At 40.7% G+C, this 17,126-nt stretch overlaps 1 protein-coding gene across 1 annotated transcript in view; it reads left to right on the top strand.

Moving 5' to 3' along the window:
- Window positions 1-1,262: 1,262 nt before the first annotated feature.
- Window positions 1,263-17,126, top strand: part of LOC138199073 (excitatory amino acid transporter 5-like) — a 40,826-nt gene continuing 24,962 nt past the window's right edge. Inside the window, exon 1 of the mRNA XM_069150984.1 lies at window positions 1,263-1,522. Within this exon, the coding sequence (XP_069007085.1) occupies window positions 1,382-1,522 (141 nt within the window). The 5' untranslated portion in view covers window positions 1,263-1,381. The remainder of the gene's footprint in view (window positions 1,523-17,126) is intronic.

Here is a 17,126-nt window from a genome sequence, read left to right as displayed (position 1 = left end):
GATCCACTTGTGTGGGACTAAGATCAACGTAGATGTCTTCCACTGCTTTAACACACGGCATCGAAGAGGATAAACATGTAACTGCTTCCTTAAACTTGGCCACGGCATCATCTGACAGACATCTACTGTAGTGGGATGTATTCCCACATGCTGTGTCGTTCATTATTGTAACTTCAGATGTTAATAAGAAGTGGTCCGACAAAACAGGGTTTGGAGGAAATACTATTACATTTTCAGTTTCCATGCCATACGACAGAACCAGATGGAGGGTGTGGTTACCACGGTGATGGGGTTTATTTACATTCTGAGAAAAGCCTATAGAATCTAATAATGAGCTGAAAGTAGAACTGAGGCTGTCGTTGTCCACGTCAACATGAATGTTAAAGTCTCTCACTATCATCACTTTATCTGAACTCAGCACTAAATCTGATAAAAAGTCAGAATTCAGTTAGAAACTCTGAATAAGGACCAGGTGGGAGATAAACAACAACAATAGAATCCATTTCTCTGCTTTCCAGTTTGGGTGAGAGACGAAGAGTCAGACTCTCAAATGATTTATAACTAAGTTTAGGCTTTGGATTAATTGATAAACTTGAGTGGACGATTGATAGAATTGTCAAACATGGACACATGTCCTGGGGTCCTGCATGGTCTATAGAAACCGGGACAAAAAGTGCTGAAATTTCCCAATATTATCTCCATGACAACCCCTATAACTTTTTATTTTAATGTTGTGGACTGTTGGTGCAGAATTGCAGATCTATTCTCATCACATTTGTCAGTATTGTGTTATTAATTCTCATTTTGGAGCTGAGTGATCGACAACCTGCTGATTTTTCCAACATTGAGTGTTTGTGCTTTAAAAAGCAGCTTATAAACCACAACGTACTGCAGTGTCCTGTCCGAGTAGGAGAAGCAGAGTAGCAGAAGCCTGAGAAGCTGCTCTGCTAACCTTTGTTAAATTGTTCATGGATCTTTAATCCAGCTTCAGACCTGTTTAATACAGCAGGGCTCTAACAGGATTGGTGATGTTAACCCCCGGGGACATGTTGCCAGCTGTTCCCTCCCCATGGCGGTGGGTCAGCGCACTCAGGGAGGTTGACGGGTGGAGCAGAGTGGGAGGGGATGCCTGGAAAGTGAGAGGATCCTTCTAGCTCAGTGCAGATCTCGGCAGTGTGACGACGAGAGGGATGCTGAGCCCGAAGGTGTTCTGAAACATCGGATTGGATATTTCACACAGCTTCTCGTCCTGTCCTGGAGTTTCCTTCATTCTTTATTGATTTTTTTCCCCCCTCTGCTTTCATCCTCACACCTGGATTTTAAAGCTTTGGGTTGGCCACATTTATGGGTGTCTGAAACGACGTGGGACAGGTGACTCACGATGGCCGTGGCTCTGGATGCAGTGTGGGTAAGGGTGAAGAATGTCTGCAAACAGAATGGGCTTCTCATCATGTCGGTGCTGGCCGTGGTCATCGGCTGTCTTCTGGGATTCTTCCTGAGGACACGGCGTCTCACAGAGCAGGTCAGTCTGTCTCCTCCCCTTGACCTAGTGTGACGTCATGCAGAGAGTCCTGTCCCTGAGCCGCTAACACCAACGGAGTGTCACACTGAGTGTACTTACATGCACACTAATATCCTACTTTTCTTGGTTTTGATCATATTCAGGTTACAGTGTTTACATGGAGCATGAAATGTCCTCTTCATGTCCCTGTAAACATGATTGTAACAGTACCCTGGTCTCTGATGATGTGTGTACACGTGGTACAGATTAGGCTTGCTTTTTGTGCTTACTTTGCTCAACACACCTCAATCTACACACAAAACACTACTGATGTTACAGATTTACATATTTTAGATTGAAATTGTTTCATTTGTTTTATTTAATAAGTCTTTCTTTAAAAGGCATGTGTTGTCCTCTCCTCTTTGTCCTTCCTCTGAGCCGGGCTGTCACAAAGTGGGGGCTCGTCCGGGATGTGAACCTGGGACCTCTCGCAGATTTCTAGCATATCCTATTTTTTTAAAACCAGGATAAGAAGCAACAAAAAACAGGATAGTCCAAAAACCTGATCAGAACTGAACATGCTCACTCTGTGCTCCTATTTATTACATTCTCCATTGTCACTGGGCCATACTGGCCTATGTTTGAGGTTCAAGGCCCAAATAAACTAAATAACTAAATTACCGAACTATATAGTAGTTAAATGAGCTCCAGTCCGTCCACTTACAACAGTAAAACACCTGAATCATGATTAATAAAACAACATAGTAATATGTCAGCGACAAAATATCTGTAGAAGTACTTTCATTATTTGACAATTTTAGCACTCTTAGCTGATTATACTTGATATTGCAATTTTACTCAAGTTGAATTTGTAATTTGTCACCTTTACTGCATTTTAACATCAGATTTTGTTCCCATACCTCTCAGGCAGCAACCGGTTCCTATTCACGGCATTACAGCATGAACATCAGTTTATAAATTGTAAAATTGCACAAGGTTAATATGTCATTGAACATCACATTGATGCTTCATTGCAAAAGATGCCAGGGTGTTATTTTTGCAATCATAAAACTTCACAGACTTTTCCTTGACGTCAATAAAAGTAGACGTGATTTTGAAAAATCTTTAAATCTCTGTAGACTTTCAAACTGCAGTGATGTGTCTGTCGAAACCTACAAAGGAAGCAACATTTGTTGTAAATATTTTAAGCCCCCAGCACAAAGAAACAACAAACTCAAGCTGTGCAAGTAAACATTATTCAACTTTCATATCTCTACTTGAAACTTCACTGGGGTTGCAAAAAATACCAGACTGTACCTGACTATTGGTCCTTTGGGTTGAATATTTATCATAATGTGTGACAGCGTGGGATGAGATTATGCTCCCATCTTTAAAGTTATTGTATTCACATTTTCACGAGTCCATTTTAAAACTAAACTCACATCCGTACATGTAAACGGCACATTTAAACAAGCCTTTCCATGAGGCCCTGTAAATGTAACTGAATAGAGAGAAAACCTGCAGTATGTTCAATCTAAATCCAAGATGTAGCTGAAGTTAATGTGAGGCTTCAACATGAAGTGGACAGAATCCAGTAATGCTGAGTATGAACTTCTCTCTTTGTGTACGAAAGCTCCACTGCAGCTCAGATAGGAGGAAGACACAACCACAAAACTGTGGACTTAGTTTCCAATCACTTCCACCAAGCACATTTGGTAGACAGTTTGAATAATGCATGAATACAGCAAAAAATAAAACAAACAAACAAATAAACATTTTCACTGTTCCAGTGGACACACGAGGACTGTTTTTAAATGGTAAAGGGTTTGCACTTATGCAGTGTTTTATCACTATAGCAGCCTCAAAGCGCTTTACAGTTTGCCTCCTATCCACCTGCTCACACACATTCAGACACCAATAACAGCAGAGGACACTTTGGCATGTTGGTAGGAAGAACCGGGAGAACAAACCGCCAATTTAAGGATCAGTTGGCAACCTCCTCTATCATCTGAGCCACAACAGCCCTTAGCCTTCAATTCAATTCAATTCAACTTTATTTATATAGCACCAAATCACAACACAGGTTATTTCATGGCACTTAATACATTAAAGTCCTTTCAGCAGAACTCTATAACATTATACAGAGAAATTGGCCTTGGAAAAATGTTCTTTATATCCACCTACAGGGAAATAATGAGGACAAAAAAGCACATGTTTATGAAATAAAACATCCATCTTTTTACTTTGGTGAATTTTCAAAGATTTCTGAATTTCAAATTAAATACTTACAAAGTTCAATACTTTCTGTTATTGTACTAGAATTTGTATATTGTGAATTGTAACTGTAACATACTAGTAACACATTACACGGTGCAGCAGCCAGTGAGCAAAGTGTGTCTGTGAATGTGTTGGTGTGAGTGCTTTGGGTAAACACTACTATGAATAGATCTGTGGAGGAGCGCCATAAACAAAATGCCTCCTTTTCTTTCCCATCACCTGCCTCTGACCAAAGCTCTGTTATATTCTGAAACAGGTCTAAAAATAGCCCATAGCTCCTTTACTCTCACAATAGAGGATTAGGATCCAATCATCAAAATGCTTTCTCTAATTGTACATCAAATAAAAGAGCCTGTCAGAGTGAGTCATCACGAGGTCCACATACTTTTTCAGACAGTTCGGAGAGGGTTGAGGGCTGAGAGGATAGGTAATCTCTGTGTGTGTGTGTGTGTGTGTGTGTGTGTGTGTGTGTGTGTGTGTGTGTGTGTGTGTGTGTGTGTGTGTGTGTGTGTGTGTGTGTGTGTGTACAGTAGGAAATGTTTAGCCCGGAAATATCAAAGAATTCAAATTAAAAACTAAAGAAAATAGAACATGCAGACACATTTTTCTGAAAACATGATGTAGAAATATTTGAGTAAGTCTGTGACTTAAGTGGATTAAAAGGAGGCATCTGTAGAATCATAGCATCAGCTGCAAAGTTCCCAATTAAGAACGACAAATAGAGCAAAAATAACAATGTCACTATAAGCTGCGAACCCTCCAGGGTGTAGCCCTCCTTCATGTAAAGTCAGCTGGGATAGGCTCCGCCCCCCACTCCCCATCGCCCAGTTTAGGATAAAGCGTTGCTAGGTAATGGATGGACTATAAAATAATATACAACAGGCATTATTACATAACTGACTAAAATGCTGATGCTCTTGACTAAATTCAATTTAATTAAATTCTATTTATTTAGCGCCAAATCACAACACAGGTTATTTCAGGGCTCTTAACACAGGAAAGTCCTCACAGCAGAACTTGAGAACATTTTACAGAGGAACCCAAAAATTCAACAATTCCCACATAAGCTATGAGGAAAAAAAACCTCCTCTTTAAGGTTGAAAAATTGTCCTTTTAACAGGAAAACAAGAAACCTCTGACAGAACCAGGATCAGAGGTGGGTGGAGCATCTGTTAACAGAACCAGGATCAGAGGTGGGCAGAGCATCTGTTAACAGAACCAGGTTCAGAGGTGGGCGGAGCATCTGTTAACAGAACCAGGTTCAGAGTTGGGAGGAACATCTGTTAACAGAACCAGGATCAGAGGTGGGCGGAGCATCTGTTAACAGAACCAGGATCAGAGGTGGGCGAAGCATCTGTTAACAGAACCAGGTTCAGAGTTGGGTGGAGCATCTGTTAACAGAACCAGGATCAGAGGTGGGCGGCCATCTGCCTCGACCGGTTGGGGAGAGAGGAGAGCAGAGAGAGAAAAGGACAGCATAGAGATACAAGAGAAGAACTGTTGGTGGAGGCAGCATTCACAGACTGAAGCAGTGAGGAGGCCAACAGTTTGATTTAAGTTTGACTGCTAGCAGCAGAAACCTCTCTGTTAAACAATGCTGCTTCCTGCCCTGAAACAGGAGAAGCAGTTCTGCACATTTGGATTTAGCAGGCTGTGGATTTAGATTATAGATGAATAGCTCTGCTATAAATTCTACCTTTAAAGAGTTTTATCATGTTCAGTTTTTTCTGACATTGGTGGATATTCACTGAGATCACATTAAGGTGGTGGTGTCCTGGAATACGTGATTTGTGGAAAATGTTTGTTCCCTATTTTTGCATAACTGAATATACTGCAGTCCATCACAATACACCATCTATGGTCCAAGTGCTGAAACACACATTCAGATTGAAGAAAACTGTAAAACCAAACCAAAGTAAAGAGCTGTTACAGCAGCAGTGGGATTTAGATATTAGACTTGTTTTGTTGAACCATCTTTAAATAACATGTTCCTCCATTGGCAGATGTTGATATTTCCTCAGTTAAAAGAATATTTTCTGTTGTTTCTAGATTGGGAGTTTTTACATTGCAGATCAGGATGTGGATTACTTTTTTTAAACATGAAATGAAATACTGTGTACAAAACAAATTTCCACTTTACTTTTCCTGCACATTCTTCTTCTGTGTGAACAGTTGGCATTGTGTCAAATTTTGGGTTGTCTGCCGAGGGGTTTGCAAAATGACTAAATTAATATCATACCATAGCAGCAACTGTAAGAGCAGAATGAACAAATCTATCAGCAATCTATCTGAAGAACACAGAGCGAGAAGTGAGGGAGGAGGAGACGTGGGTGAGGATGAGGAAGACCATCTGTCAGCAGTGACGAGAGGGATGAGTCAACAGTAATTTCACACTCCTTGTTATCGGACTGTGTTGGTTACATTGGTACTTAAACTCTTTAACTCTGATTTTCACTGTGCAGCTCTGAAGTGAACATGGAGCCACCGTTACTTACTTTTTTTTTGTTGGTCAAATCTTTCCTTGTTATGATCATCTGTGTGTGAAGTGTTAAGATGGCTCCCGCCATGGCAGACGTCTTTGTGTCGTCCTCCCTATGCCCACGCTACTTACTATTTATTTTAGCTTTAGTATTTATATTAGATGTACAGTTCACTTACGCAACAGTAAGATACAATAGAGAGACACTTCTGAATATCAGTAAAGTGCACTACGAGCTCACATCCGGCCTCTTGGACTGAAACTTTCTTCTACATTGGGAGCTCGCTGACTTTAGCCAGCAAGGCCCAACAGCACCGGTCCTGTCCTTGGGTTAACGGGGAGGCCGATGGATGGAGCAGCCAAAGCGGAAACACGGCAGAAGAGGTGAGCTGCATGCTTGACTGAAGGCCCGAGCAACACGACCACCGGTACTCAGCTTGCTGCTAGCAAACGTTTGCTCCCTTGACAACAAGTTGGATGAACTGATAACTAGGATTGCAAACCAGCGTGAGATAAGAGAATGCTGCGCTCTTATTTTCCTTGTTCTCTTGTTCTCAGACAGTATATCAGGCCATCCAGCTTCAAACACACACTGTCCACCCAGCGACCGCACATTGGCTTCAGGAAGGATCAGAGGCGGCGGTGTCTGTGTCTACGTAAACTACAAGGGGATGTGTGGATGCACAGATTGTCAAAAGACACTGTTCAGCTGACATTGAACAGCTCGGCTGCTGCCAGCACACCCAGATGCCGTGTTCATCGTTGGTGGGGATTGCAACCTTTGAGATGTCCTTCCCAGTACCATCAGCACGTGAGCTAAGTCAACAGCAACGCAGGATGCGCCTATAAAGATGTGCCCAGGCCTTCAGTCAGTCCGACTACATCACCAGGACGGCTTTAACAGTACAAACCGAGATGTGTTTAGAACTGCTGCCTTAAGGGAAGACTCTACAGTGGACTTGGAGGAATATGCTTCTGTGGTTACAGGCTACATTAGCACATGCACTGAGACTATAATCCCCACAAAACACTGTAAAAAAATTCCCAAATCAAAAGCCCTGGATTAACAGTGAAGTGCAGTCCAAGCTACGAGCTGGCTCCACCGCTTTTGTCTCAGGCAGCCCTGAAGATTGCAAAAAAGGCCAGATATGACCTGCGCAGGTCTGTCAGGGATGCCAAGAGACAGTACAGATCAAAGCTGAGGGGAAACTACTCCACTGTGGATTCACAGGGTATATGGCAGGGATTTCCACACATTACGGACAGCCAGCAGAGGAGCAGAGAACACACAACCAGCCAGGCCACACTGCCGAGTTCTCTGCTCGCCTCCAGGTCCTCAACACTGACCGTCAGAGAGGGATTATGGCCACAGCAAGCACACAGGACACATCACTCACTGTGTCACCGGCAGATGTGTGTGTAAGGCTCTGAGGAAAATAAACCCACCTGCTTCAAATCCACTACCATCGTGCCTCTCCCAAAGAAAAGCACTGTGACCTGCCCGAATGACTATCGGCCTGCTGCTCTCATCCCAATAGTGATGAAGTATATTGAAAGGATAGTCATTACTCACATTAAAAAGAACATTTTGGACACACTGGACCTCTTGCAGTTTGCATATCGTCAGAACCGCGCCACTGACGATACAGTCAGCACAGCACATCATGTGTGATGACACATTCACACAGGCAAGGACATGTCACTCCACTTCAGGACATTTATCAGGAGGGACAGGAGGGCCCACCAGGGACCGCACAAACCCCCCAACACAGACTCTTCACACTTATACCATCAGGTAGACGTTAGAGGAGCATGAAGTTCAGAACAACCAGACTGGCAAACGGCTTCTACCCACAGGCTAGCAGGCTTGTAAATGAATCTTTCAAACACACACACACAGTCCACTCACTGAATCCTTGCTCATGTCATTCACCCTGGCACTCACTGTCACTTGCACTGGTATTTGTCAATATGCTGTTATGTGCAATAATGCGTAGCGTACTTTATGACCAACCGTCAAGCACAAGTTCTTTTTTTTTTTACTTTGTAAATATTCATATATATTTTCTTGTTTAGGTGAGGTTGGACCAACGGAGATTACGGTGTAATTGCCTTCTTTTATATTGTGCATATGACAATAAAATTCTCTTAATCTCTTCATCTCATCTCTTTGTGAAATTTACAAATGTGACCCAACTCAAGGACTACTTGACATATGCAGCTTATAAGACGACATCTCCAATCAAATTTACAGCAGAAATAAAACATTCTTTTTTTTGGATGATGTTTACTATGTTATCCAGCTGATCTGGTCCAGCAGATCCAATAGTTTCAGAACTAACCTTTTATGTACAGAAACCCCAGCTGGTCAAGGCAGATGACCGACCATCTCTTAGTCTTGTTCTGTCTCAGGTTTCATCCTGTTAGGGAGTTTTTCCTTCCAATGGTCACTCGTAGGAGTTGATAATTTGTTGGGTTTCCTCTATCTTATTAAGTCTTGACCTTAATATCTAAAGTGCCCTGCAATGACTCCTGTGTGATTTGCTGCTGTACATATGTATAAAATTGAATTATCTGTGCAGTTTGCATGTTCTCCCGGAGCTGTGGATTTTCTCCAGGTGCTCCGGCTTCCTCCCACAATTCAAAGATGTGTGTTTGTTTAAATAGTAATTCTCAATGGCCGTAGGTGTCAATGTGAGTGAGTGATTGATGACCTGGTGACCTGTCCAGAGTGTACCCCGGCTTTAACCAAAGTCTTGTATAGCCTGGTGATGGAGGGAGGGAGGGAGGGAGGGATGATGGATGGTTTAATGGAAGGAGGAATAATGGGTGGACAACACAAACACACACAAGTTGTGTCGCATCGGCTTGTTTCAATCAGGTTTGTATAAAATATCTTCAGCCAAGTTACTCTGAAAACGTTGGTCTTACCAGACGAGTCTCGGGTTACAGCTCTTGACTCGCTGCTTTCTGCTTCTGCTGGTTTGTTTTCCTTTGTTTCTATCGGCTCGCTCCTACCTCGTTAACACATCTTCACTGAACTGATCGCTTTCAGCAGGAATGTAGTGTAAGGCTGAAAGTGGACAGTCTGCATAAATCACCCAGCTTCTCACCGTCAGGCTAATGATCTACAAACTCCTCCCCCCACCCCACACACACATTATTTGCTGAACAAAATATTGTTATTTTTATGACTATTCTGGCATTTTTTTCTCACTATGGCTCAACCATAACAATAAATATGGCAACTTTTATACAAAAACTTGTTCTGTAAATAGTTCTCTTACTCTTGTAACTTTGCTCTGAAGCTCAATTCTGGGGCTGTTCTGGAAGTAGTTTTCTTGTAAATAATGAATTTAGACATTTCTGATCAACCCATAGCAATCTCAGGCTTCTGGTTGCTTCCCCTCCATCATTTAGTTGGTTTAACAGATACAGGTCATTTATTGGTTTAACAGATACAGGTCATTTATTGGTTTAACAGATACAGGTCATTTATTGGTTTAACAGATACAGGTCATTTAGTTGGTTTAACAGATACAGGTCATTTATTGGTTTAACAGATACAGGTCATTTAGTTGGTTTAACAGATACAGGTCATTTAGTTGGTTTAACAGATACAGGTCATTTATTGGTTTAACAGATACAGGTCATTTAGTTGGTTTAACAGATACAGGTCATTTAGTTGGTTTAACAGATACAGATACAGATAATGGTGTACTCACTCGTCCCTCCTCAGCCAGAGGCTCTTTGGAGCAACACCACTGTAGTTGCATCTTAAGGCACTTCCGCATCGGCCTCTTTTTTTCTGACCCGGAAGCTACCTTGACTTTTATATACAGTCTATGATATGCATGAAAAAAATGGTCAATAAAGAACAGAAAACACTCAAAGATGATTACAAAAATCATAAACTGTGAGTAGTAACTGCTGCTAATTAACTGTTTGTTGAGATGTGTAGTTCTGTTTTTGCATGTCGACCTGTCTGAAATGAACTTCTATTAAAGCATCCTATATTATTACTTTAAACCTAAGAAATTAGATATTTTTGTTAGTGTGCAATGTACTTTTAAATCAACAGAAATAGGCATGCATACTTCACAATAACTTTTAAAATCTACTCTTAGTCTTGTCTATTCATACAGTATATTTACTACAGCCCTAGTAATAAATGACTAATCTTCAGAAAGGAAAGATCTTCACAGCTGTGTAACTTCCCAGAAAAATGATGGACTTTGTTCAATAAAGGGTTGTTGTTGGTTTTAGCTGTTTTATTCTGTTGGCCAGAACTTTCAGAACAAACTGTTGTCAAACACTATTATAGAGAGCGTAGCCTCCACTGGAACACAGTGCTGATTGTCCCCGAGAACTGGAAAATCCAATCTAAAGGAATAATCAAAATATCCAGCTCTTTTTTTCTTCATACTGTTTATGGCTTAAGTACAACGTCTGTCAAAGACTGAAATCTAATTCCAACTAACGTTCACAAACTTTGTAAAAAATACTTTGTAGCTGACATTCCTGAGTCTTCTTACCGACTTCATAACTTTTCTTTGCTAGCTGAATTTCCAGCCAAAGTAGCACAAATTCAAAAATGGGAATTAATTCAGTTTTCATCCACTACCTTAATGTGCATAACAAAAAAAGTTGTTGGTGCTAATATGTCAGATGGATTACTAAACCATTGAAGAGGGAGGGTGCTATGAAATGATGTCATTGAAAGTATAATGATTAAAAAATATAGCCCTTCTGTTTTTTATGTTTGTGGAAGGATACAATTTCCCTTTTTGCTCTGCATGGATCAGATGTTTGCTATTTGCATACTCTTTTCTGTGCAGCCTGTCCAGTGCAGTAAAAGCTGCAGAACTGCTGCATATGGATCATCATTTGCTGGGCCAACTGATCATTTTGATTTAATAGATACACCAGGTTTTCCATTTTGTGCTATATTATTTATTCTCTATATTTTTTCAGAAGGTTTGCATTCCCATTCAGTTGTTTGTGTGTACATATTCTTTTTTTAAAGGCAAAAAACATATAGACAGGTGGGAATGCACTTATGTAGCATCCATCATTATAATAATGATTTATCAATATCATATAACTGTCAAAGGCTGTTATTTCACAAAATGTACATAGGATGAATTTAAAATTTCACCAATTAATTTGGAAGAATTTTTTTTTTTTTTAATTTTGAAATGTGTTCTTGCAAAGTCAAGTTACACAGTACCTGTCATCAGTTTTAATGTTCAGAGTGAATCAAGTTGTTGTTGAGATCTTGCTTCATTGTGTTACACTTAGCTAGAAAAGAAAAACCTCCAAACTGCTGTTGCCCAGTTAGTCTTTTGAAAACAGCTGCACTTCCCCATGTACAACAAACACACACACACACACACACACACACACACACACACACACACACAGAGGCGTATACACACTGACCCTTAATGCATGAGTGCAAGATGAGCAGAGCAGCGACAGACCTTCTCTGCCGGCTGTGTGCGAGTGCTGATCCTGCTCTTACACAGCAAACTAAGCTCTCTGCTTAATGTTTAACAGAAAAGCTCTTTAGCTGTCATTATGCACCCGCCTCACCATGCAGCCCTTCAATCCACCTTCCTGCCACCTCCCTCCTACATCCCTAAGGCCACATCAGCTCTGTACAATACAGAACTTTATTAATCAACAGATTGATACTGCACTGGCGTTTTACCTCATAAGCCACGGTAGCAGCCTCTTACTCATCCCATGTTATTTAAGGTTGAGACAATTTTACAACTTCAGCTTTTACAATAAATATGGCTATTATAACATTACATAATTTTACCAGTCTTGGTGACAAGAAAGTTGTCCCCGTTCTGAAATAATGTCTCTGACATTGTCAACTACTTGAGCTACATCCAGGATATGGCCTTGGGGCTCATGAATCTAGGTGCAGCACAAACACAGGTCGAAGTTGGGAGTGCAAGTAGGCGTGGCCAACTGTTTTAGTATTCTGGTAAACACAAGCGCGTTTGCAGAGTGCTGGTGAAGTAGAAGGAATAGATCATTAGAAGGTGTATCACAGCTGACTTCAATCAGCTGACAGCCAATCAAATCTGCTCCTCTCATGCCCTTTAAAACCAACGTATTGTCAGTTTCTAATGGGTGAAGCGGGAGCAGATCGGCACCGATATCCAAACTTTATGCAGTCTGGAAATGGACATACTTGTCTGGAAGTTCAAGCTCTAATCACTGAATTTATGGGGCTAAAGCTGCCGATGCAATTAGTGTATCAACACCACTGATAAAGAGCAATGTGCTCCAAATGTCACTGATGTTGTGCTGTTAATAAATAAACTGCATCAGGAGCTTTGACTGGGAATCATTTACTTTTCAATCATTAATTAAATGACCTTAGCTGATGTGTGTAAACTGCTTTAACGTTTTGTGCATCAATAACAGTGTCATACTCTTCTTGCACGGCTGGATAGATTACTAAACCAGATGAGTAGGTGAAAAGACTTTTGAATTGTTAACCGTTTATCTGTAAATTAAATACAAGGAACATCCACCAAGCCTGTCAGTAGGATTTTGGATAAGTCTGTTCATGTGATCTCTGCTCACTGAAGCCACAAAAGCAGCCCTGTGCTAGTTGAGTCCAGCAATTCAACTTTAGAACAGATACGTTTTTACATAATTATAGATTCTAGAATTTTTAAATCAGGGAGAGAAAGTGGATGTCATTTTAGGGTTTTATTTGTGGGGAAAAAAAAAAAAAAAAAAAAAAAACAGAAACAATTCATCATTTATATTTATATAAAAATTAAATAAATAAGGGATCTCAAATTTTAAATTGTATGTGCCATTGGTACATCTTTTTTTTTAATGAGCACTGTTCCAAATAGGATCAAATGTTTGCTTGTGTAAACATTTTAAAAACTATACATGCAACTTTGACATCTTTCATAGCTCAAACGTTACTGTGTATTCCTTCTAATTTGCTGGTAGGTGTTGTCCTCCAATCATCCCGCCAGTTTCCAGTGGGATGACGTCTGGACTTGGCAGCCACATGTGGACACTGACTGTTATTAAAGCCACTGCAGAATCCATTAAGCTGTTTGCTTTGAGTCACTGACCTATTCACTGTGAAACTGCACTGCTGCAGGTCTTTAAGAGTTTGTCTTCATGTGGTTCCATTTATTTTTCTCTTTGTGGCTCCGAATGCAACTCCTACAATAACCCTTTCCATTAACCATCCTAAACATGTTCAGTTCTTGCACTACAAACAGTAACCACTCAGCTCTCTTTAACTTTACTGGTTCAGTGCTATGACGTTTTGGTATCAGCCACTATTCCCCTGAGTTCAGAGAAGGATGTTCAGTTTGTTGCACACTTCAGTTTGAGGAGATAAAAACATGATCTACCTTTGGTAATCTGTGCTCAGACTTTACAGTTATTTATTTGAGTTCTAACTGACTAACCTTTTTCCAAAGCTGGGCTACACGAGGCTCCTCTGCTCTGCTTCACACCTAAGGAGATCAACATTTTGTAACAGCTGCATAGGCCGTTTTCTTAATTCGTAATAACGTTGAGTATGTTTTGTGTTATTTTGGGTGCACCTCATGAATGCAGCTATTTTTGGTCTCCACCAGTCCGTGAAGGAAATATCTGACTCTTTAGCTGCCAAACCACTTCCGAGATTTATAGTTTGAGACTTGGGAGATTAAATTAAAACGGTAAAGTTCTTAAAGAGTCGAGACATAAAAGAAAAATAGTCACTCTATGAATCTTTTTTCGAAAAAAGGGTCAATATGGCTCCTTAAAGCTGAAGGGACTTGCATAAATTTATGAAGAATGTGCAACTTGGCAGAAACTTGCTTTTTAAAGGTTTTCTTATCATGAAAAATACATTTCGGGTGGTTTTAATCATATTTATCAGATAGATTCCATTTAATTTCATGGTAATGATGACTCTTCCCATACACACTCAAGTCAGCCATTAAGTTCCACAGGTTTATTTTTTAGGACAAGTTTTACCGTGTTAATCTGCCCTTTCGGGAATACTATAAAAAAGCTCTCCATACATTTCTAAATTTGAATACTGACAGCAACCACAATAAGAGATCATTTTTCACTGATATCAAGCTTCTCTTCATTGGCTGGCTCCTCATAAAATAAAGAGTAGTAGTTAGTAGTTCAAATCCTTCTTACATTCATATGTAATCATATTTTAAAAACCTCCCAATATAAGTCTTTGCTCTGTGAGTGCAGACTTGTTAGCGGGTCCAATAAGTATTGTTATGTTCTTGTAATGTGTGCTTTTAGCAATATAGGTAATAAATAATTTAATTTGATTGATACCATTCATTGAAGCCCCGGTTTGTTCCACTCAGATATAACTTACCACCTTCTACTCTGGAAGTCCGTGTCAGAGGATCAAGACTTATCAGTTATAAAAATGCAACTGGTGCCATTTTTGAAGGTTACCAAGCTTGTGCTCCATGACTGTTGCATTAAACCTGGTAAAGCTGCAGTTGAATTTTTTTAGAACGGATCCAATAACATCAAATCCCTGTTAAAAGGCTGTTATTTATTTTCTAATTTTATGTTTTGATTAGGTGGAAGTGCAAATTTTAAATTGTTGGTGGATCTACTTAAATCCCACTCAGGTCAAATGATAAGGACACGGACACTTACCAACCCGATTTGAGGGGGGAAATAGCCAAGTGCTTTACTGTTGTTCTGAAGGTATTTTCAGAACCCTGAAATGCTCCTCTGACAATCTACATTTTGCATGAAATGTGCAACTTGGCAAATACTTTTTGTGCTAGCTCCTTGTACAGAAGGGGGCGATAGTGAGTCATTGTCGTGTCCAGACAGTCTGTTCGGTGTTACACTGAAATCTGTGACCAAACATTTGGTAGGATTCACATATTCCTGGTCTGCTGTTTATTAGTTTGCTTATTCAGTGTCTGACAGAATATTTTTCTGTATGGTTTGTGTTGTCATTAGCTGCACTAAAGCTTCAAATTAGAATTTTCCAAACAAGCTCAGTATGACACGTTGTTAGTTTGCAACAGGAAATTAAGTCATTTTTGTTGATAGATAGATGTTGTTTGAGCGCTTCATGTTCAGTTATGATAACTGGGTTGAACAAATAAACAGCAAAGTAAACATAGTAACACTGGCAGTAAAGTTATATCGTACGGGAATATTTGACATTTGACATTTTTTTGGAAAGCTTTTCTGACAATCATGATACACAATCCCGCAGATTTGTCCCCATAAGCCCGAATGTCCGAACATCCCTGACATTATACTGCGGCTGCTTTTATCACTGCCTAGTTACCGACTTCATTTCTTTACTCTCCAATAGCTGTCTCTCCAGAAGTGAAAAACAACACGAATGTTAACTCTTGTCAGGCATTCACCAGAACAAAAACATTATATATATATAAATATATATATATTTATATATATATATTTATATATATATATTTATATTGCCTTCAGAACCATCTTAATTCTTAATTCTTGGTGTCGTAGATTCAACAAGCTGCTGGAAACATTCCTCAGAGGTTTCGCTCCATATTCACATGATGACATCACAGTTGCTGCAGATTTATCAGCTGCACATCCGTGATGTGAATCTCCCGTTGCACCACATCCCAAAGCTTCTATTAGATGGAGATGTGGTGACCGTGGAGACCGTTGGAGTCCAGTGAACTCATCGTCATGTTCCAGAAACCAGTTTGAGATGATTTGATCTTTGTGACGTGGTGCGTTGTCCTGCTGGAAGCAGCCATCAGGAGACGGTCCACTGAGGACATAAAGGGACGGACACGGTCAGCAGCAATACTCAGGTAGGCTGTGGTGTTTACATGATGCTCAGCTGGTATGAAGAACCCAAAGTGGGACAAGAAAATATCAAACCACCACCACCATCAAACCACCACCATCACACCACCACACCACCACCAGCCTGTACCACTGATACAAGGCAGGATGGATCCACGCTTTCATGTCGTTGACACCAAACTCTGCCGACCATCTGAATGTGGCAGCAGAAATCCAGACTCATCAGATGGAGATGTTACTCCGATCTTCTCCTGTCCAATGAGCCGGTGTGAATCCAGCCTCAGTTTGCTGTTGTTAGCTGACAGGAGGACCCAGTGGTCTTCTGCTGCTGGAGTCCGTCTGCTTCAAGCTTCCAGGTGGTGTTCAGATCTTCTGCATACCTCAGTTGGAACGAGTGCTTATTGCAGTTACTGTTTCCTTTCTATCATCTCCAACCAGTCTGGCTGTTCTCCTCTGACCTCTGACCTCTGGCATCAACAAGGCATCAGAGAACTGCAGCTCACTGGATATTTTCTCTTTGTCGGACCGTTCTCTGTAAAGCTAGAGATGGTTGTGGGTGAAAATTCCAGTAGATCATCAGTTAGTGAATACTCAGACCAGCCCGTCTGGCTCCAACAACCTGCCGCCTTCACCTTCACTGAAATCACCTTTCTTCCTCGTTCTGATGCTCCTTTTGAACTTCAGCAGCCCGTCTTCATCGTGTCTTCATGCCTCAATGCATTGAGCTGCTGTCATGTGACTGGCTGATCAGATATTTCGTTAACGAGCAGTTGAACACCTAATAAAGTGGCTGCTGAGTGTATACAGTGCATCCGGAAAGTATTCACAGCGCTTCACTTTTTACACATTTTGTTATGTTACAGCCTTATTCCAAAATGGATTAAATTCATTTTTTTCCTCAAAATTCTACACGCAATATCCCATATCCCAATATCCCAGGGGCGGCACGGTGGTGCAGTGGTTAGCATTGTCGCCTCACAGCAAAAAGGTTCCGGGTTCAAATCCGGTCCTGGGCCTTTCTGTGCAGAG

The sequence above is a fragment of the Embiotoca jacksoni genome, unplaced genomic scaffold (assembly GCF_022577435.1).
Source record: "Embiotoca jacksoni isolate LCO1_2020_lvr unplaced genomic scaffold, fEmbJac1.0.p SCAF_16, whole genome shotgun sequence".
Taxonomy (NCBI): Eukaryota; Metazoa; Chordata; class Actinopteri; family Embiotocidae; genus Embiotoca; species Embiotoca jacksoni.
This window is presented reverse-complemented; position numbering and strand designations above follow the sequence as displayed.